The 21,985-nt window shown below is 44.7% G+C and overlaps 1 protein-coding gene across 4 annotated transcripts in view; it reads right to left on the bottom strand.

Moving 5' to 3' along the window:
* Positions 1-3,588, bottom strand: part of SGSM2 (small G protein signaling modulator 2) — a 156,267-nt gene extending 152,679 nt beyond the window's left edge. For 2 of the 4 annotated variants that reach the window (XM_087717179.1, XM_087717178.1), the window contains exon 1: positions 3,296-3,586. In XM_087717179.1, the coding sequence (XP_087573305.1) occupies positions 3,296-3,352 (57 nt within the window). In that variant the 5' untranslated portion in view covers positions 3,353-3,586. Of the gene's footprint in view, positions 1-3,295 lie in introns of all 4 variants that reach the window. The other 2 variants (XM_087717181.1, XM_087717180.1) reach the window with 2 other exon arrangements.
* Between the last annotated feature and the right edge of the window lie 18,397 nt (positions 3,589-21,985).

The raw sequence follows: 21,985 nt of genomic DNA, 5'->3' as shown, positions 1-21,985 counted from the left end.
CAGCAACATACCTCTCAGCCTCTGAAAAGCCATAAGGCTCTCTTAACTGCGCCCTGGCACAGGAGCCAACTACCCAGACACCTGGTAGTTTAATTCTCTAGGTCAGAGATGGCTAACCTTTTCCGGACTGGGTGCCCAAAGTGCTCATATCTGAACTCCCAAAATGGAAAGTGCGCGCAGCCCCTTGCACACTACCCATTCCCCATGCATGCGTGCACGCCCCCCACACGCCCCATGCACAGCAGAGACCCGATGACAAACTGACCAGCAGGAGGCATGCACACATGCGTGGTGGAGCCGAACTAGGGAGACGGCTCGCATGCCCACAGAGAGAGCGCTGCATACCACCTGTGGCACGCGTGCCAGAGGTTCGCCATCACAGGTAAAAAAAATGATGCCTGTCCAGTTGAAAGCCACTACTGGCCAGAAGCATGTAATGGGGGACTATTAAACTATATTAAGCCAGGGTTTCTCAACCTTGGCAACTATAAGACATGTGGACTTCAATTCCAGATTTCCCAGCTGGCTGGTGGATTCTGGGAGTTGAAGTCCACACGTCTTAAAGTCGCCACGGTTGAGCAACACCGCACTAAGCCATACTAAGCCTTCCCAAAACTGATACTTTCCAAATGTACATGCTTATGGCCAGCAGTGGCCTTTACCTTCACCTGGAATATAATCTCCAGAATTCCATGGCTGAGAATGTTGGGCTTTGTAGTCCTGACACCTCTGGGGGATCCCCAACTGCATAATGGATTTCTGGTCCAATTAGGTGATATTCCTAATGGACTTTGATGGATTTTAGAGCAGCAAATTTCAACTTGGTTGGTGCTTGGAGGGGATACCACCAGGAAATTTTAGTGCCAAGAACTCCTAAAAATAACTTGAAAAGAAGCTGTAACAAATCAAATCATGCCATGCCAAGGAAACTGCACAGATCTGTAAGTTAATCTGAATCATGATTTTAGATTATTTAAAAAAAAAACCAGGCCAAGATTTTACAGTGATTGGAGCATTTCTCCACCACTGTCTTTAAGATTTGATACGTATGATTCAGAAAATGTAGGCAGGTTTCTAACCTTGTTCCTTTGACCCCACAACCATCACACCAGCCCTAGGAAAATATCTGTCAGCAACAGGTTCTTTGTGAGACCACAATATTCTGCATGCCCTCAGAGGCACTCTTGTTTGCATCAGCAGAGACAAAGTTGACTGTCCCTGGTCTGTCCCAGTAGACTTAAGCATTTTGCCTAATACAGAGTCTTCAGCTTACAACCACAATTGTGCCCAACATCTCCTCTTGTTAAGGGAGTCGTTTGTCAAGGGAGTTTTGCCCCATTTTACAACCTTTCTTGCCACCGTTGTTAAGTGAATCACTGCAGTGGATAAGTTAGTAACCCCATTGTTAAGGGATCTGACCTCCCCATTGACTTTGCTGGTTGGGAGGTCACAAAAGAAGAATCACATGACCTTGGGACACTGCAACAGTCATAAACATGAACCAGTTGCCAATTTTGATATAAATGTTTGTGAGGAGGCTGAACAGGTCCTAATTGGAAGAAAAAAACGTTCCTAAAAGTCACTTTTTTAGTGCCGTTGTAACTTTGAGCGGTCACTAAATGAACTGTTGTAAGTCAAAGACTAGCTGTATTACATTCATTTCCCTTTCCCTTATTCATAAACAGGTCTTTTGCATCAGCTGGTCCCTTCTGAACTAGACACGTCAAGGATGAAACCAGACGCCTTTGCATGAAATAAAGAGAGAGAAACAGCCTTTAATAACAATATATGCTATTTTTGAGTTGTCTGGGGAGGGTGGGAAAGCAGGGGGGAGAGAAGAGCCTGATTGATTCTGTAAGCTCTCACTATTATCACCTGCATGCACCACAAAGGGGAACCTGGAAGCTGACCGCTTGCCAAGCCGAAGGTGGGTAAAATGAGCTTGAGTAGGTCCATCATAATCAAACACAGCTTGTGCCAAAGTACACAGGATTAGCAAAAGGGTAAAAGCTGCCATCCGAATGTTTGTCCTCCCTCATCTCACCTGGTTGGACAAGAGAGGGACAAAGAGGTCTCTGAGCTTGTACGGGCTGCTGGCGTGTATATTTGGTCAAAACCTGGCAGACTGGCTCAATTCAGGAATGAGAAAGTCTCCCATTTCTCTCGAAAAGATTTTGAAATCGTCCACCAGCTTAGCTTCAGCTTCACTCCAAAGAAGGGGCTGGGCACCGAAAGAGATGCTTCTATAAATACCCTTTGCAAATTTTAAGATTTGCAAAGGGTATTTATAAGCATTTGTCTGAAGTGGTGTAGGGTTTCCTGCCTAGGCAGGGGTCGGACTAGAAGACCTCCAAGGTCCCTTTCCAACTCTATAGTTATTCTATTTTCTAAATTTTAATCCTTTTGTGTGTGGTGTGTGTGTGTGTATACCCATTCAGCTTTATTCCCCCAATCTATACCTCATAATTGGTTTTGCACACAAGTCTTGACATCCCACACAATTAGATGTCAAGGTCCTATTCGAATACGATGGACGAACATCTTTGGATTCACACAACCCTCGGATTCATGTCCTTCCCCAGACACTAAGCCAGACAAAAAAATCAACCTCTAAGCCAGCTTCGTTAAACATATTCTGCTTTGAATTTACTACAGGTTGTGCGAAGGCAGCCCATGAGCCGCGAGGCAAGCCAACTTCATTGCAACTTAGCATTTGGAATGAACCCAACCTGAGGGGCTCGCTGACAGATGAACATGGCTGGTAGCCGAACCCAGATCAGTGCTGGGAAGCAGGCAAAACAGTCGTGCGAACACGGCCACGAAAGACTCGCCTTCTTCGTTGTTTCATTTAAGACTGGAGCAGCGTCCAACTCGTGGTTAGGAGCCATAAGGCGAGGACTTTCCCACTTAGCGACTCATCTGGTAGCCACCCCACAGTCACCATGGGATGCCGACCCCCAAACTTGACTAGGTGGCATAGTGGCTAAGATACTGAGCTTGTAGCTTAGAAAGGTCGGCGGTTCGAATCCCTAGCACAGGTCTCCTGCGTGAGCAGGGGGTTGGACTAGATGACCTCTAAGGTCCCTTCCAACTCTGTTACCACTTACTAACCCCAAAATGCAACCCAACCTCGGCAAGAGAGAGAGAAGAGTGATGATGGTCCGGTTTTCTCCTACACCCCCTCCCCAAATCGGTAAAAAATCAAGGCAAGGTAGACAAGCTAACGACGACCACTACCAAACACACACAAACACACACACCCCACAAAAAAATTCTGCCCCCGCGGCTTCCTTACCTCCTTTTTCACGTTCCAAAGCAATTTTTCCTTCGCGGCATCTTCCGAGCAACTCATGGTGCCGCGGGGGCACGAAAGGTCCGGGGCGATCGGAAGCGGGGGGGAAAAGAAGGGCGGACTAAGCCGGGGGCGAAGGCAGGGCGGGGGTCTCCCGCTGGCGCTGCGCTCTGCGGAGCTGGGACCGACCGGCCCCGCAGAGGCGAGCCAGCCAGGCGCCTTCCTCCTCCTCCTCCTCCTCTTCCTCCTCCTGCTGCTTCGCCGCCGCAGCCCTGTGCTCGCTCTTGCAGCGGGCAACCCCCTTCAGCCGCCGCCGCTGCAGCCATCTTCCGCGGCCTCCCCCACATTGACGTCACTCCAGCTGGCCCAACCTGGTTTTCCCCCCCGGGGGAGGCAAGAGGAGGAAAGAGGGAAGCGCCCGGGGGGGGGGATTATCTAGTAACAATGCACTTGTGTGATGGGGAGGGGCGCGCAGACGGCTGGAGTGGGGGGGGGTGTTGTCTCTTGGCTGGTCAAGGCAAGTGGTGTATGTAAGGGTATCGCCAAACCTCGGGGTAAAGCGGACGGCTCCAGAGCATGGACAGAAAGTCTTAACCCTGCAATTTTTGTTGCAAGGGTCCTTCTGTCTTTCTTTGCTCTCCCCCCACGTCCCCTTCCGCTTGGATTGGAAAAGTAGCCCTGCGAGGTAGACTAAAGGGGGCGGGAGCTGTGCTGTTCCAGATCAGAGGCTCCTCGCTAAAAAAAAAAAAAAAACCTCCCCCCGTTCGTCATACCCGTGTTCTGGGTTCACACGGGATCAAGGTGTGCTGGGCAAACTCGTGGGATCGGTTGGTGGTGGACAAGCGTGCCGGCCACCCAGAAAACCGGGCTGTGTGTAAGCATTCTGTATACATTCTGCCGTTCTCTTAACTCCCATGTATATAGAAAGGATGGGAAGCGCTGGTTTGAGTCTGCAGGTGCCCGCGGTCAAATAACGATCATTGTTGGATCTTGTGATTCTTGGCGAATGTATCTTGTCTTTTTATGTACACTGAGAGCATCCCCACCAAAGACAAATCCCTTGTGTGTCCAATCACTCTTTGCCAATAAAGTATTCGATTCTATTCTATTCTAAATCATGGGGTAATGGGGGTTTATGGATGTAACAACAGCTATGGTATAGTCAGTTATTTGATTTGCAAAGACAACCTTTCAACGCTCACCAAGACAACTAGACCAGTGTTTCTCAACCTTGGTAACTTGAAGATGTCCGGACTTCAACTCCCAGAATTCCCCAGCCAGCATTCGCACGCCCCCCACACGCCCCATGCCCAGCAGAGACCCGACGACAAGCTGACCAGCAGGAGGCATGCACACATGCGTGGTGGAGCCGAACTAGGGAGACGGCTCGCATGCCCACAGAGAGAGCGCTGCATACCACCTGTGGCATGCGTGCCAGAGGTTCGCCATCACAGGTAAAAAAAAATGATTCCTGTCCAGTTGAAAGCCACTACTGGCCAGAAGCATGTAATGGGAGACTATTAAACTATATTAAGCCAGGGTTTCTCAACCTTGGCAACTATAAGACATGTGGACTTCAATTCCAGATTTCCCAGCTGGCTGGTGGATTCTAGGAGTTGAAGTCCACACGTCTTAAAGTTGCCACGGTTGAGCAACACCGCACTAAGCCATACTAAGCCTTCCCAAAACTGATACTTTCCAAATGTACATGCTTATGGCCAGCAGTGGCCTTTACCTTCACCTGGAATATAATCTCCAGAATTCCATGGCTGAGAATGTTGGGCTTTGTAGTCCTGACACAGCTGGGGGATCCCCAACTGCATAATGGATTTCTAGTCCAATTAGGTGATATTCCTAATGGATCTTATGATTCTTGGCGAATGTATCTTGTCTTTTTATGTACACTGAGAGCATCCCCACCAAAGACAAATCCCTTGTGTGTCCAATCACTCTTTGCCAATAAAGTATTCTATTCTATTCTATTCTAAATCATGGGGTAATTGGGGCTTATGGATGTAACAACAGCTATGGTATAGCCAGTTATTTGATTTGCAAAGACAACCTTTCAACCCTCACCAAGACAACTAGACCAGTGTTTCTCAACCTTGGTAACTTGAAGATGTCCGGACTTCAACTTCCAGAATTCCCCAGCCAGCATTCGCTGGCTGGGGAATTCTGGGAGTTGAAGTCCGGACATCTTCAAGTTGCCAAGGTTGAGAAACACTGAACTAGACATAAGAACAGTTTTTTCCCCCAAACGCCATCACTCTGCTAAAGAATTCCCTCACCACTGTCAAACCAATCACTAAGGCTGCTTTACTTACTATTGGTTTCTCATCCTTCCTATCACCCATCTCTTCCCACTAATGGATGCAGGACTGTAACTTCGTATCTTGTCTTTTTACGTCCACTGAGAGCAGATGCACCAAAAGAAAAATTCCTTGTGTGTCCAATCACACTTGGCCAATAAAGAATTATATTCTTTTCTATTCTATTCATTGAGTGAACATGGCTAACAAGGAGAAAGAGAGAGAGAGTAACTCTCCAGTGTCTGTTGCAGCCTGTCCTATTGCGTGACCCGACAAAAGCGCGTTCCGTTACAGCACGCTTCTGTTGGCGCGCTTTTGTCGGCGCGCTTTAGGGCTAATTAGTCGCTCATTCGTCGCGCGGTTTTGTCACCGCGGTTTAGTCACCGCGGTTTAGTCAGGCGCGCTTTTGTTGTGCGCGCATTTGTGGTGGAACCGTCTTATTGATTGGATTGATAATCCTAGCTTTTCATTTAGGAGCTAAGGCAGAAGATCAAGTGTTTATGGAGATTCTCAGTCATCCAGGTCGTGGTTGTCCCCAAGTTTTTTTTTTTTCCAAGAGGCAATTCTGGATTTTTTTCCCCAAGATATTTCATTTCTCCAAGAAGTTTTTTCAGCTCAGCTCTTCTTCAGAGCTGGAGAAGCTTCCTGGAGGAGAAGTGAAACATCTTCAAAGGAAAACCAGAAAGTCCAGTTGCCCCTCAAAAAAAGCACCTTGGGGACAGTACATCAAGTGATCCCTTCTCCCCCTATTTAATTTGCATTTTGAATCAATTGTAGTTTTTGATTACCGTATTTTTGGAGTATAAGATGCACCTTCCCCCCCCCCCTAAAGGAGCGTGGAAATATTGGTGTGTCTTATACATTGAATATAGCCATTTTTGGCCTCCCCAAATCCAGCCCCTGAACCCCATTTTTGCAAAAAAAACGGGCTGGTTTTTTTGCAAAAACAGAGGCTTTTTTTGCCAGCAGCCCTCTGCAGGCTTCAGCAGGGCTGGGGTAAGGGAGAAACGGGGGCATTTTTACCTTGCCCATCCCTGCTGAAGCCTGCAGAGGGCTGCTGGGGGCTGAGGGAAGGCAAAACCGTTTTTTTAACTTACCTCTTTGAAATCTTGGTGCGTCTTATAGTCCGAAAAATATGGTAGTCTTTAAGGCAGTGTTTCTCAACCTTGGCAACGTTAAGTCCTGTGGACTTCAACTCCCAGAATCCCCCAGCCAGCTCTGCTGGCTGGGGAATTCTGGGAGTTGAAGTTCACAGGACTTAAAGTCATCAAGGTTGAGAAACACTGCTTTAAGGCAACCTTAGATAGAATGCAAAGCAGAAATCTAGCTTTTTTGTGTGCTGTTTGTTTCATTCTTGTATTTATTGTCCCATACAACAACCCTGCAGAGATAGGTTGCAGTGAAACGATAGAACTGGCCCTGGAAGGGTGCTTCCATGGCTGTGACTGGATGTATCTCTGAATATATGATTTAATAACTTAAGAGAGTTGATGCAGCGAAGAAATCATATTTTAAGAATCTGCGTTGGAGCTGGCAAGGAAATGAACAGTTAATTATGTCATCATTTTTTGAACACTCATCATCCCTGCACCTGTCACTCATCTGCTCTTGTCTTCTGGATTCAAGCTGCAAAGTTCTCACATTCAATCTCCCCCAAAAGTGTTTTATAGATAAGAGTAATGTTTAGCCTTCTGTGCACTTTGGGGCCATTAATCCAAAATACCAGACTGTTCTAATGGTCTGGTTTTTCTTTTCTTTTAAAGAGGCTTGCAGATGGATGATAAATTAGAAAAATTAGATTTCGGTTCTAATGCAGCTCTCAGATATAACAGAGCACAATTCTATTACTCATGGAGGGAAGTACGCAGTGGAGTACCCCAAGGCTCTGTTTTAGGCCCAGTACTCTTCAACATCTTCATCAATGATTTGGATGAGGGAATAAATGGAGAACTCATCAAATTTGCAGATGACACCAGGAATAGCCAACACTCCAGAAGATAGGCTAAAGATACAGAATAGCAATAGCAATAGCAGTTAGACTTATATACCGCTTCATAGGGCTTTCAGCCCTCTCTAAGCGGTTTACAGAGTCAGCATATCGCCCCCACAGTCTGGGTCCTCATTTCACCCACCTCGGAAGGATGGAAGGCTGAGTCAACCTTGAGCCGGTGAGATTAGAACCGCTGAACTGCAGATAACAGTCAGCTGAAGTGGCTTGCAGTACTGCACCCTAACCACTACACCACCTCGGCTCTTACAGAAGGATCTTGACAAACTTGAACATTGGGCACTATCTAATAAAATGACATTCAATGGTGAAAAGAGTAAGGTTCTACATTTAGGCAACAAAAATGAAATGCACAGGTACAGTATAGGTGGTACCTTGCTCAACAGTAGTAACTGTGAAAGGGATCTTGGAGTCCTAGTGGACAACCATTTAAATATGAGCCAGCAGTGTGCATTAGCTGCCAAAAAGGCCAACACAGTTCTAGGCTGCGTCAACAGAGGGATAGAATCAAGATCACGTGAAGTGTTAATACCACTTTATAAGGCCTTGGTAAGGCCATGCTTGGAATACTGCATTCAGTTTTGGTCACCACGATGTAGAAAAGATGTGGAGACTCTAGAAAGAGTGCAGAGAAGAGCAACAAAGATGATTAGGGGACTGGAGACTAAAACATATGAAGAGCGGTTGCAGGAACTGGGTATGTCTAATTTAATGAAAAGAAGGACTGGGGGAGACCTGGTAGCAGTGTTTCAATATCTCAGGGGTTGCCACAGAGAAGACGGAGGCAAACTATTTTCCAAGGCACCTGAGGGTAGAAGAAGAAGCAGTGGGTGGAAACTAATCAAGGAGAGAAGCAAATTAGAACTGAGGAGAAATTTCCTGACAGTTAGAACAATTAATCAGTGGAACAGAAGTTGCCTCCAGAAGTTGTGAATGCCCCAACCCTGGAAGTCTTTAAGAAGATGTTGGATAGCCATTTGTCTGAAACGGTATAGGGTTTCCTGCCTAGGCAGGGGGTTGGACTAGAAGACCTCCAAGGTCCCTTCCAACTCTGCTATTTTATTGTATTATTGTATTACTCAGTATAATGGGAGTAAACTTTTAGGGGGTAGAAAACGGGCGTGGAATTCAGAGAGTCTCTCGTGAGAGCTGTCACAAAATGGCTGCCATGGGGAGGGAAGAACTGTCTTTTTGCAAAATAGTTGTCACAGTGTAGGTAATTAGACATTCATTTAGCAATAGCTGGGTATTTTCTCTACCCAATCTTTCATTTTTTTATACTATGGGAAGCCCTCCCACCCAGCACAATGAAATATTTTGGGAAATATTTAAAAGGCAGAATATTGCACTTCCCTAAATTAGAAATGGAGAAACAGGTTTTTTTAGAGGCAGAAAGCAGCTCCCACTTAATAGCCCACAGCAGATGTCAGCACTTAAAAGAGCTAATTGAAAGAAGACAAGTGTATAGATAGCTTGGTTCATAAGCAAATACCCTCATCCAAGAGCCAAAACAGGACCAAAGCCCTTAAGCCACAATAGGAATTCCATCACCTCCCAGAGCAGTCTAAACGTCAACCAAACCTGGGAGCTCAGATAAAAACCTAGCATTTGCATTTCCTCTTTTGCCTATAGAGCCAGCTATGACCCCTACATAACCCCTACATGATTTCAGGAATCTGGCAACAGCCAATAGAATATATGTTTTTGCACAGGAACAGGAAACTCAAGTGCACAGCCCAAAGAAGGTATAAAAACCTCCCATTTCTCAACTCCATTTTGTCAGCTGCTCAGAATCACTAATGCATGTGGTTCTGCTTTATCAATAAACCATCTTTCCAATCAGCCACCATGTTTCCGGAGCCTTTCTCCCAGCTTGGAACTGAACCAAATGAATATTTCTTCCCACAATACCACCAGGTTCAAAACATGGTTCTTACTGGTTTAGGTCATGAAAGCCAAACAAGGTAAAAATAGAATATTAATTTAAAAGAACCAAGAAGAATAAAGGTAAAGGTTCCCCTCGCACATAGTCGTTCCTGACTCTAGGGGGCGATACTCATCTCTGTTTCAAAGCCAAAGAGCTAGCGCTGAAGATGTCTCCGAGGTCATGTGGCCGGCATGACTAATTGCCGAAGGCGCATGGAACACTGTTACCTTCCCACCAAGGGTGGTTCCTATTTTTCTACTTGCATTTTTTTTTACACGCTTTTGAACTGCTAGGTTGGCAGAAGCTGGGACAAGTAACGGGAGCTCACTCCATTTTACGGCATTAGGAATTCGAGCCGCTGAACTGCTGACCTTTCTGATCGAGAAGCTCAGCGTCTTATCCACTGTGCCACCGCAAGAATGTGGTGATACAATTACTACAAAACTACTCAAATGAGCTCTCATTGCCTAAAGCAGCTCATTTTCTGAAGCTACAGCGAACGGTAACTTCAAAGAGCAACAGGATCCCTTAATATGGCGGCATCATTGAAAAACACTGGAACAACAAATATTTTGGGCAGGCTGCAAATAGAGAAACACCTGCCCTTTGAATTACACTCAGAAAACTGTTTATAATGAACATTCAGACGGTAGAGCAAGTATTAAATGGCTATGGGCACTTTGATTCACAAATATACTGTATTTTGAATCAATTTTATTTTTCGATTCTGTTAGGAATATAATCTAACAGTTGGGTTGGCAATATATAAATCATGTAACAATGCTGTACCTGTTTCTTTAAATCATACTGTAAAATGTGATTGGTTGCTGTTTTCCTCAATTGGCCATAAGGGGGAGCCAGAACGACTGTTAGCTCTCTGTTTTTTTTAGATGCTAGGCTGATCTGACCTGAGTGTTTTTGGAAGCTGGCTGTTAGAAAGTGCTGTGAGCTATTGCAAGTTTTGCAACTGCTAGCAAACTTTGAGTACCGGACTGTTTGTATGTTTATGGACTATGTTATTTGGATTATCCTTTAACTGAAATGACTGACTGTCTTATTCGTGTATGACTTGGACTGTTTGATGGACTCTGATACCTCTATTTCCACGAAAGTAAAAGCCTATTTAAACTGCAGTGTCTCTGTAGTTTAAAGAGGCTGGTTTGTGTGTTCTCCAACACAACTCTCACAACGCTTCTCTGAACGCACTCGCTCTCCCAACAGGGAGCTTACTTAATAGATTTTTTCTTCAAAGGCAACCTAAACTAACATGAATCTAGCTTTTTTTGTGTGCTGTCTGTTTCATTCTTATATTTTGCCATTGTGATTTAGGCCCTTTGTTGTTTGCCACCCAGAGTTCATCAGGACTGGAGCAAGCTATAAACATTGCAGAATCAACAAAATAAATATAAGTGGCAGGCTGAAATACTTCCCCTTTGAAAGTCACCATTGGATGTATAAATATTGCTGACTGGGGAATTCTGGGAATTGAAATCTACACATTAAAGTTGCCAGAGCTGAGAAACACTGATCTAAAGCCTATTTAGCCATAGATTAATACTCTTCAGTTCAGGCACTATGCTAGATGATGCTTACGGTACTATATTCTGCTGGTGCAAAAGATGTTTAAAGTAGCATCTGACCAAATATCTAGGTTTGACTGTTTTTATACTGTAGGAAGTTAAAACCCATCCCTCTCCTAGAAAATGAAATATTTTAGGAAATATCAAAAGGGCAGAATATTTTCCCCTAAAAGAGAGGCAGAAATTCAGCCCCACTCTCACCTTTGTCAATGGGTCATTAAGGCCTGGGCCAGTGGTGGGTTTCAATTTTTTTTGGAACCTCTTCTGTAGATGTGGCCTGCTTTGTGGGAGTGGCTTGCCAGCCATGTGACTGAGTGGGAGTGGCTTGGCAGTCATGTGACTGGGTGGGCGTGGCCAACTTGTAAAATGTGGTAAAACTCACTTAACAACGCTCTTGCTTAGCAACCAAAATGTTGGCTCAGAAACTCTGGCATTTGAAGCAGGGAAGTCTTAAAGCTGTCAAGTTACAAGACCCTTGCACCCCTAACCCTTTAGGGGAAAAAAACCCCCAGGGGTGTTCAAACTTGACAGCTTTAAGACTTGTGGACTTCAACTCCCAGAATTCCTCCTCCCGCTCTTCATCTTGATGATGTGCGGACAGGCGGGGGGGTGGAGGGAGCTGTAACCGGTTCTAAACGGCACTGTAGATTTGTGGAATTTCTTCTATAGAAGAGGTTAGAACTGGCAGGAACCCACCCCTGGCCTGGGCCAATCTATTCTACATAACAAAGATCTACCTCCTTCAGACAGAGCCATAATAGAAATCCCAAAGCCCTTTCATCATCACCCAGCAAGGTTCAACCAAGCTTGGGACTCAAAAGACAACCTACAGAGTTGTCCCTGCATGGCTCCATGGAAGTCTGGCAACCAATCAGAATACAAGCTCAAATTCAAACTCCCAGAGAGGGCATAAAACCAGGGCACTCTCAGCATCTCTTCCCTTTTTCTTCAAGATCTTCAAGGCGTGTGATCCCTCTTTTCCCCAGGATCTCAAACCACGTGGTCCTGTCCACAAATTAAAACCATCTTTCCAAGCAGCCACCATGTTTCCCATGTCTTTCTCCCCACTTGGAACTGAACCCAGAAGGACATTTCTTCCAACAATACACCTGTAGAAAGTTAGCACCCACCCCTCTCCTTGAAGAATGACATATTTTAGGAAATATTTAAAAAGCAGAATATTATATTTCTTTAAAGGAGAAACATGCTCTTGGGAAGCAGCCCCCACCTTTCTTAATAGCCCCAGCAGGACTGAGTCAGCCCACCTACAAGATAATTAGACCTCCAGCTCCAGGGCGATGGGATTAAAACATGATCCTCTAGGACATAATAGGATTATCAGCAGAGCTCACCACATGGCACAACCAAGCCCTTTCATTGCATTACCCAGAAAGGTTCAACCAAATGTATCTCAGACAACCTCAGCTATGACCCCTGCATAGCCCCCACCCCGGGAGTCTGACAACCAATAGAATAAATTTCTTGCACAGGAACAGGAAGCTCAAGGGCAAGGCCCAAAAGACAGTATAAATACCACTCTCTCTCTCTCAACTTCATGTGTTCAGCTGCCCAGGATCTAAACCCCATGTGGTCCTATCCATCAATACACCATCCTTCCAATCAGCCTCCATGTTTCTAGTGTCTTTCTTCCCTAAACCCAGATGGATATTTCTTCCGAGGAAGGGGGAAGGGAGAGGAAGATGGAGAGGGGGAGGGGGAGGGGGGAGGGAGGGAGGGAAGGAGGGAGGGAAGGAGGGAGAGAGGGAGGGAGGGAGGGAGGGAGGGAGGGAGGGAGAGAGAGAGAGAGAGAGAGAGAGAGAGAGAGAGAGAGAGAGAGAGAGAGAGAGAGAGAGAGAGAGAGAGAGAGAGAGAAACTATCTTATTACCACAAAGAAAACTCCATGAAAATGCATGAAGCTACCAGACACTGAAGAAGATTTTCATTTAGTCAAAATTAAGTCTTAGTATTAGGGGACTGAGCTCAAAAATCCACTTTTTCATTAATTTGATCTTGCCTTGCACAGAAGTCCTAGAATGGCACTCTAACCACTCCCATTGCCTGAATATCAAGCAAGCAACTAGTAAGAAAGTGACAGCGTAATGGTTAATGTGCTGACTTAGAAAGCAGAGTGTGGGTTCTTGTTCTGCACTAGATATGAAAACCGGCTGGCTGACTTTGGGCCAATCACCAGGATACTGAGAGTTCTAATCCTGCCTCTGGCATGAAAGTCAGCTTGGTTGACTTTGAGCCAATCATTCTCTCTCAGCCCAGCCTACCTAACAGGGTAGTTGTTATGGGGAAAATAGGAGGAAGGAGATTAAATATGTTTGCCACCGTGAATTATTTATAAAAATTATAAAGATGGGGTTAAAAAACTAAAAGAGTTTTTTAGTTTTCTCATAATTCTTGATCCAGTATAGTATCATAGTTACAATGCTGGCCTGGGAGATTGGGAATCTCTTCCTCTGGATGCAAAAACTATTATCGGAAGCAGATTTCTGCTCCTCTGGACCAGTATTGGTTGATCTTGGAGCTTTGATGGCTGAGTGCCATATTTGGAATATTGGAAGCAGCATTTTTTTAAAAAAGGTGGTACCAGAGCCAAACGGAAATTGATTCAATTAAATGCTGATTGGACTTTAATGAAGATGATGATGACATCAATAAAATCCAGGTAGTATTCTCCATGCTCACATAATTATCCCCCTGTCTCCATTTTAAGAATGGATAATTTCCTTGGACAAGCTCCAGAAAGCACCGATAAATCCCATATCTGATCAAATACCTCTGAAAAGGACTAACCCCTTTATAATGGCTTGGTAAGGCCACACTTGAACTGAAGAATGCATCCAGTTTTGGTCGCTTCGATGTAAAAAAGATGTTGAGATTAAAGAGGGCAGAAAAGAACAACAAAGATGATTAGGGGACTGGAGGCTAAAATGTATGAAGAACACTTCCTGGAACTGGGTCTAATCTGATGAAAAGAAGGACTAGGGGCAGGAGTGAAATGCTACCGGTTCGCCCAAAGATTTTCATCTAATCTGATGAAAAGAAGGACTAGGGGCAGGGGTGAAATGCTACCGGTTCGCCCAAAGATTTTCATCTAATCTGATGAAAAGAAGGACTAGGGGCAGGAGTGAAATGCTACCGGTTCGCCCAAAGATTTTCATCTAATCTGATGAAAAGAAGGACTAGGGGCAGGAGTGAAATGCTACCGGTTCGCCCAAAGATTTTCATCTAATCTGATGAAAAGAAGGACTAGGGGCAGGAGTGAAATGCTACCGGTTCGCCCAAAGATTTTCATCTAATCTGATGAAAAGAAGGACTAGGGGCAGGGGTGAAATGCTACCGGTTCGCCCAAAGATGCCAGCTGTTTGCCGGAACAAGTAGTAAAAAAAAAATACTACTGGTTCATTTTAGCTAATCTAAATCAAGTGGCATAGCAGATTCCCTTCACCCTCGCTGTTCGCTTATTCACTTGATATCAGGCTCTGCCCACCCACCCAGAAATCATTTTGATGCTCTGCGCATGTGCGGAAGGTCCTGCGCATGAGTGGAGATGGTGTGCACTCTCTCTCACCTTGCTACCAAACCGTTAGCAAAAGTAAGCGGATTTCACCCCTGACTAGGGGTGACATGATAGCAGTCTTCCAATATCTCAGGGGTTGCCCCAAAGAAGAGGGAGTCAAGCTATTCTGCAAAGCACCTCAAGGCAGGACAAGAAGCAATGGGTGGAAACTAATCAAGGAGAGAAACAACTGAGGAGAAATTTCCTGAGTTAGAACAATTAACCAGTGGAGCAACTTGCCTCCAGAAGTTGTGAATGTTCTTAAAAACTGGAAGAGATTGGATAACCATTTGTCTGAAATGGTGTCAGGCTTCCTGCCTGAGCAGGGGGTTGGACTAGAAGAAGACCTCCAAGGTTCCCTCCAACTCTGTTATTCTATTCTATTCTATTCTATTCTATTCTATTCTATTCTATTCTATTCTATTCTATTCTATTCTAACTAGCGGGCTCTTTAGGTTTTCCAATAAAGCTCCAGTCACTATTTGAACTGGACCAGGAGTTGAATATGAATAAAGGTGGTCCTTGACTTACAACAGTTCATTTATGACCATTTGAAGTTACCAATGGCACCGAAAAAAAGTGACTTATGGTGGTTTTTCACACTTAGGACAGTCGTGACATCTTTACGGTCACATGATCAAAATTTAGACGCTTAGCAATTGACTCTTATTTATGACGGTTTGCTTAACAACCATTTTGATTTAACAAATAACCATACAGCCATGTAATGTGACAAGCACGTTGCTTAACAAAGGAAATCCTGGTCTCAGTTGTGGTCATAAGTCGAAGACTTATGTAGAAAGAGCTGGGCTACAAAACTCCTTAAGGCCCATAGAGGCCAGTAAAGAATTTCACTGTCTCTTTGTCGCCATCTATTGATCATCTCAAAGTCTGCATCTGAGATATTCAAAATGTAGAGCCTATATACCACATTTGTTCCTCTGTTGGGGGTCACTAAAAATTCACACTTGCAATAATTTAATCCCAGATTTCTCATTGTCTTCTTCAAAATCTTCCCCTGCATACAGCCAAAGGAACTTGGAACCTCTGGCTTGGGAAATTCCAGAAAGTCCTGCCGGACAGTCTCAAGCGTACATTTTATATAGTCCTTGACTTACAACCATTCATTTAGCAACTGTTCGAAGTTACGGCAGCTCTAAAAAAAATTAACTTACAACTGGATCTCACATTACAACGATCAGAGCATCTCCATGGTCACATGATCCAAATTCAGATGCTTGACAACCAGCATTATTTGTAAGAGTTGCAACATCCTGGGATCACATAATCACCATTTGCAATTCCCTCCCACCAGGTTCCAATAAGTAAAGTCAATTTGGGGTGGGAGCGGGGGGGGGGGGGGGAGCTCTGTTTGCTTAATGATTGCATTAAGTCTCTTAACTGCAGTGACTCGCTTAACAAACTGTGGTGAAAAGGTCATAAATATGAGTGGTGCGGTGATTTAGAGTACAATATTGCAGACAAACTCTGTCCACAGCCTGGAGTTTGATCCTGACCTTCTCAAGGTTGACTCAGCCTCCCATCCTTCCAAGGTCGATAAAATGAGGCCCCAGATTGTTGGGGGCATTGTGCTGATGTTTGTAAACTGCTCAGAATGTCCTGTCAAGCATTTTGGGGTGTTGTGGCCCACCAGCAGCCAGCAGAGCTGGCCGCAGATTCGGACAGTGAGGAGGTTGGGGAAGAACATGGGCCAGCCCTGGAGTCTGGGGAAAGCTCTGATGAGGGCAGTGGTGGGTTCCTACTGGTTCGGCCTGGTTCGGCCGAATCGGTAGTGGTTTGGCGGCCTGGGTCACTGGAACCGGCAGCAACCCAGGCCTGCCACACCCTTGAACTGGTTTGCCTGTTGTTCTCCATCTTGTTTTTTTGGTTCGGCATGCCATGAGGAGACCGGCAATAGAGCTTCCGGAAACCACCCCTGGATGAGGGCACTGTGTCAGAGGCAGAGAGAGGGCCAGAGCCGTATGCCACTTATCAGCTGCCTTCAGAGTCAGACATCAGTGAGGCAGATGAACAGCTGGAGCCTGTTCCCAGTGTGTGCATGCAGAGAGTTGCCAGACGAAGGGAACAGCTAAGGAACAAGGGTCGACTTGGGAGTAAGGCCAGAGGTGGACGATGAATAGCCCTTCCCAGAGGAAATAAAAGAGGAGCGAAAGTGGAGTGGAGTTTGGAAGAGACAATTAATTCGCTTAATCGGTTCCTGACTCTCTGAGACTCTTTTCCAAGTTTTGCAGATATCGGCCTGTCAGCTCTCCAAGCCAGATAAGGTCTGTGACTGTAAATCCTCCCTTGAAAGACTTTGATGGATGTGAATGAGCAGTAAATTAATAAAAGGGGGCTTTGTCGGGATAAGGAGTTTGCTTTGTGGTTTGAGGAAGCCTAGGTCAAAACATGGAGTGGTATATAAGCCTAAGTGCTACGGCTTTTGCTAAAATCAGGCGTGACTCACTTAATATCCGCCTTGCTTGTGTTCCTAAGTTGGAGCTACCTGCAGCAGCAGAAGGAATATCCTGTTCTATTATGTTCCTGTTTTTAAACCAGATCTGTTCTAGCCTGTTTGCAGAGTGATGGAAATTCTCTTTTGCAGTGTGACGGCCTACACCATCTGTTCTCCAGCAAGTTTTATCTGCAGCTTGAAAACAACATCACAGAGCCGAGGAATTTCCAAAGAAGCATTTTGACACTTCTTTTCCCCCCCCACTCTGTGCTATCTAATTACAAGCTGCAAGGAGAACCATCCAGGGATTAGCAAGCAGACGGATTTTGAACTTCTACACGTTGCCTCTAAAAAAACAACCAAATATTTACTACTCGGATGCGTTCATGAGTATGAAGTTAACCAAGTAAAAATAAAAATAAATATCCAAAGCAAGAGAGAAAGGGGGGGGGGGCAAGACAATAGTATATGAATTACCTTTTCAAATAGCAAACTTAAGGGCTCTAAGAACAAAGTGGAGAGTTCCTTTTGTGTTAAAAATAAGAAGTATTAATGTCAACTCGGAAGGTGCATTACACAGAATGTTGACAGTTTACATTAAGGGGGATAAAGATTTACTGTACAAAATAAGTGCAATTGTATTTATCTAGGAATCAGTCAAGTTGACCCAAAGGTTTGTTCCAACTTTGTTGTTGTTGTTAGTTATGAAGTAGTGTCTGACCCATCACAACTCTATGGACAACGTTCCTCCAGACCTTCCTGTCCTCTACCATCCTCTGGAGTCCATTTAAGCTCACCCCTACTGCTTCAGTGACTCCATCCAGCCACTTCATTCTTTGTCGTCCCCTTCTTCTTTTGCCCTCCATCTTTCCCAGCATTCGGCTCTTCTCCAGGGAGTCCTTCCTTCTCATTAGGTGGCCAAAGCATTTGAGTTTCCTCTTCATGATCTGGCCTTCTAAAGAGCAGTCAGGGTTGATCTCCTCGAGGGCTGAACAGGTGGGTCGCCTTGCAGTCCAAGGGACTCGCAGGAGTCTTCTCCAGCAAAGACTTCCATTCTTTGGCGCTTAGCCTTTCTTATGGTCCAACTTTCACAGCCATCCATTGCATCTGGGAAAACCAGAGCCTTGACTATACGCCCTTTTGTTGGCAGGATGATGTCTTTGTTCCAACTATTAGAATTAAAATTATTATTCTTTGTTTGACTGGTAACTTGCTTTGCAGTTCAGACATTAGCATGGAACATTTTAGTTTCTATGAAGATTTGGTCCTTAGCTGATCTTGTAAAAAAAATGTTATATTTGTATAGCAGCTACATTTTCCTCTATTGTAATATAGATCTATATGCACTTATATTTTCTTCTACAATCATCTATCTTTAATTACAAATATCTGCATTTTCTAGCTAAATAATATGTGAAGAAACAGGGCCTAAATTCTACCACCACTGATCAGTCTGTAATACAGATAGTCCTCAACTTATGACCTAATTGAGCCCAAAATTTTCATGGCTAAGCATGACAGTTGTTAAGTGCATTTTGCCCCATTTTATGACCTTTCTTGACACCGCTGTTAAGTGAATCACTGCAGTTGTTAAGTTAGTAACCCGGTTGTTAAGTGAATCTGGCTTCCCCATTGACTATGGTTGTCAGAAGGTCGCAAAATGTGACCGCATGACTCTGGGACTCTGCAACCGTCTTAAATATGAGTCAGTTGCTAAGCATCCAAATATTGATTACATGGGGATGGGATCACGGTCATAAGTGCGAAAAACGGTCATAAGCCATTTTTAAGTACTATTGTAACTTTGATGGTCGCTAAATGAATAGTTGTAAGTCGAGGACTACCTGTGTATAACATGCACTCTTGAGACCGTCCAACAAGACTTTTTGGTGAAACTGAAATGTACTGGAGGAATTATTGCCACTTTACCTCAGGCAAATCCCAGATGTGATTTGCTCAAGGTTATATGAGGAGTGAACAGTAGAAGTACTTTGGCTTTAATGCATAGATTACAATTTCTATCAAAAGAATAGCCCAAATCTATAACAGAAGGGTTGCTGCCGGTTCAGCCAAACCGGTAGTGGAATTCAAGCCTGGGTCGCAGAACCGGCAGCGACCCAGGCCTGCCATGCCCCTGAACCAGTTCCCTTGCTGCCACTTGGATTTTAGGGACTGCACGTGTGCAGTTCACTGTAAATTATTCTGCGCATGCACATGTGTGTAGAACAATTTATATTGAGCAGCGCACATATACACAGCACATGCATGCACAGCACAACCATGCACAGAACACACGTGTGCAGCGGACATCCACCACACATCTCACATACACATGCACACGCACATTGTGTGCGGTTTGCAAATGGCAGTAACGCCGACAGCAACCTGTTAAATTGGGTAATGGATAGGCACCAGGGGTGGGTTTCAGGCGGTTCGCGGCGGTCCCCGCGAACCGGTTGGTCGGCGAACCCGGAAGTAAGTAATTTCCGGGAACGCTGAAGGGTCCACCCGCCCGCCCGCGTTTCTTACCCGGTTTTGATGAGTTCTGCGCTTCCACGCATGCGCAGGACGCATACAGCGCCTGCGCGATCCTCCAGGAGCAGCTGGAGCATCGCACAGACACTAGTATGCATGCGTGCACTGCGCGCGTGCACGAGGACGCCGCCGGCCCCGTTCCAACCGAACCGGTTGGAACGGGGCGAGAAACCCACCCCTGATGGGCACACACAGGCTAAGGGTAACAACAGCTCTTTATTGAGTACAACAAGTGAGAACAATCCAGCGAAGGTTGAGTCTGACAGCAGCCCATTTATAGGGAGCTGTCAGGCCCTTCGACCAATAGGATTAAACCTCTGTTCCCGCCAGAACAGAGGACCTTGGTGGAAACCACTGTAGATAGGATGAATATCTAACAGGACCCACCCTTGATCTATAACTGAGGAGCTATTTCTCAACCGTTTTTGCCAGAAATGCAGGCAGATGTCTAAAAAAGGAGAACATGGAAGTGTGGAACAGAAGCAAAGGATCTCCTCAGAGAATCCAGGAAATAAATGCTAATTTTTGAGAGAAAAGTAATGTGCTGCCGTGGAAACAGATGGATAATTTAGGTGTAGTGGGGATTTCTGGCTTAGGCAAATAGTCAGAAAAAGTCAGATAGCACCTTTTCTGACTAGCAAATGTTATTGAAGCGCAGCTCAAGAAAGCGTATGTCTTTTAATAAAATGTGTTAGTCAGAAAAGCGGGTGTTTTGCCACCACACACACCGTTCTTCTTTCTTTAGTGGCTTCAGCACAGAAATTCATTGCAGCTTCTATACCTGCTGCTCACCCCCCAAATTAGATAATTTTGGAGGAGGAATTTATTTGTTAATTGCATTTTTTTAAAAAAATTGAGCCTCTGTAATAAGGGGCAACAATGCATCTGTCTTTAAAGGTCCCTGCCTGGACGTTTATCGGGTTTATCGGGAAGTTACCCGACTTTACTTTGATTTTAGAGAATGGAGCAGTTTTTATTTTTAGCCACTTTTTATTTTATAAGGACTTGCAAGCTTTAGCAAGCCGCTCTTCTCCAAAAAGCTATTCATCAAACTTAAACATTTGCACCAAAATGGGTAAGGTGTTGTGTGGTTTTTTTTGTTTTTTGTTTATAATCTTATTCATATCTTGCCTTCATAATTCAAGGGAATAGGATGTAATGGAACGGAATGGAAATCTTTATTGGCCAAGTATGTTTGGACAAACAAGAAATTTGTCTCTATTGTGCATCCAACTTTTCTCCTTCTATTTACCTCAACAACCCTGTGAGGTTGGTTGGGGTGAGAGTGAGTGATAGGCCTAAGGTCAACCAGCTGGCTTTCATGGTTAAGGAATTATGGTTGTAATATGTGACAGTCATTAAACAAGTCATCTTATGACCCTGCCTAATTTACACCCCCCAGACACAAAGTTCATTAAACAAACAGCAGTTGTTGAGCAAACACCATGGTTAAGCAAATGCAACTGTCATTAAACAAATACATTATATCAATAATACAATAGCAGAGTTGGAAGGGACCTTGGAGGTCTTCTAATCCAACCCCCTGCCTAGGCAGGAAACCCTATACCGTTTCAGACAAATGGCTATCCAACATCTTCTTAAAGACTTCCAGGGTTGGGGCATTCACAACTTCTGGAGGTAAGTTGTTCCACTGATTAATTGTTCTAATTGTCAGGAAATTTCTCCTCAGTTCTAAGTTGCTTCTCTCCTTGATTAGTTTCCACCCATTGCTTCTTTTTCTACCCTCAGGTGCCTTGGAGAATAGTTTGACTCCCTCTTCTTTGTGGCAACCCCTGAGATATTGGAAGACTGCTATCATGTCTCCCCTAGTCCTTCTTTTCATTAAACTAGACATACCCAGTTCCTGCAACCGTTCTTCATATGTTTTAGTCTCCAGTCCCCTAATCATCTTTCTTGCTCTTCTCTGCACTCTTTCTAGAGTCTCCACATCTTTTCTATATCGTGGCGACCAAAACTGAATGCAGTATTCCAGGTGTGGCCTTACCAAGGCATTATAAAGTGGTATGAACACTTCATGGGATCTTGATTCTATCCCTCCGTTAATGCAGCCTAGAACTATGTTGGTTTTTTTGGCAGCTGCTGCACACGGCTGGCTCCTACTTAAATGGTTGTCCACTAGGACTCCAAGATGCCTTTCACAGTTACTACTATTGAGCAAGGTACCACCTATACTGTACCTGTGCATTTCGTTTTTGTTGCCTAAATGTAGAACCTTACTCTTTTCACCATTGAATTTCATTTTATTAGATAGTATCAAATGGATGTATTTTGCCAGAATCTCAAAAGTAA

Source organism: Thamnophis sirtalis, unplaced genomic scaffold, assembly GCF_051295495.1.
Source record: "Thamnophis sirtalis isolate CommonGarterSnake01/CBP01778 unplaced genomic scaffold, rThaSir2_p1.2 scaffold_6, whole genome shotgun sequence".
In the NCBI taxonomy this organism is placed as follows: Eukaryota; Metazoa; Chordata; class Lepidosauria; order Squamata; family Natricidae; genus Thamnophis; species Thamnophis sirtalis.
This window is presented reverse-complemented; position numbering and strand designations above follow the sequence as displayed.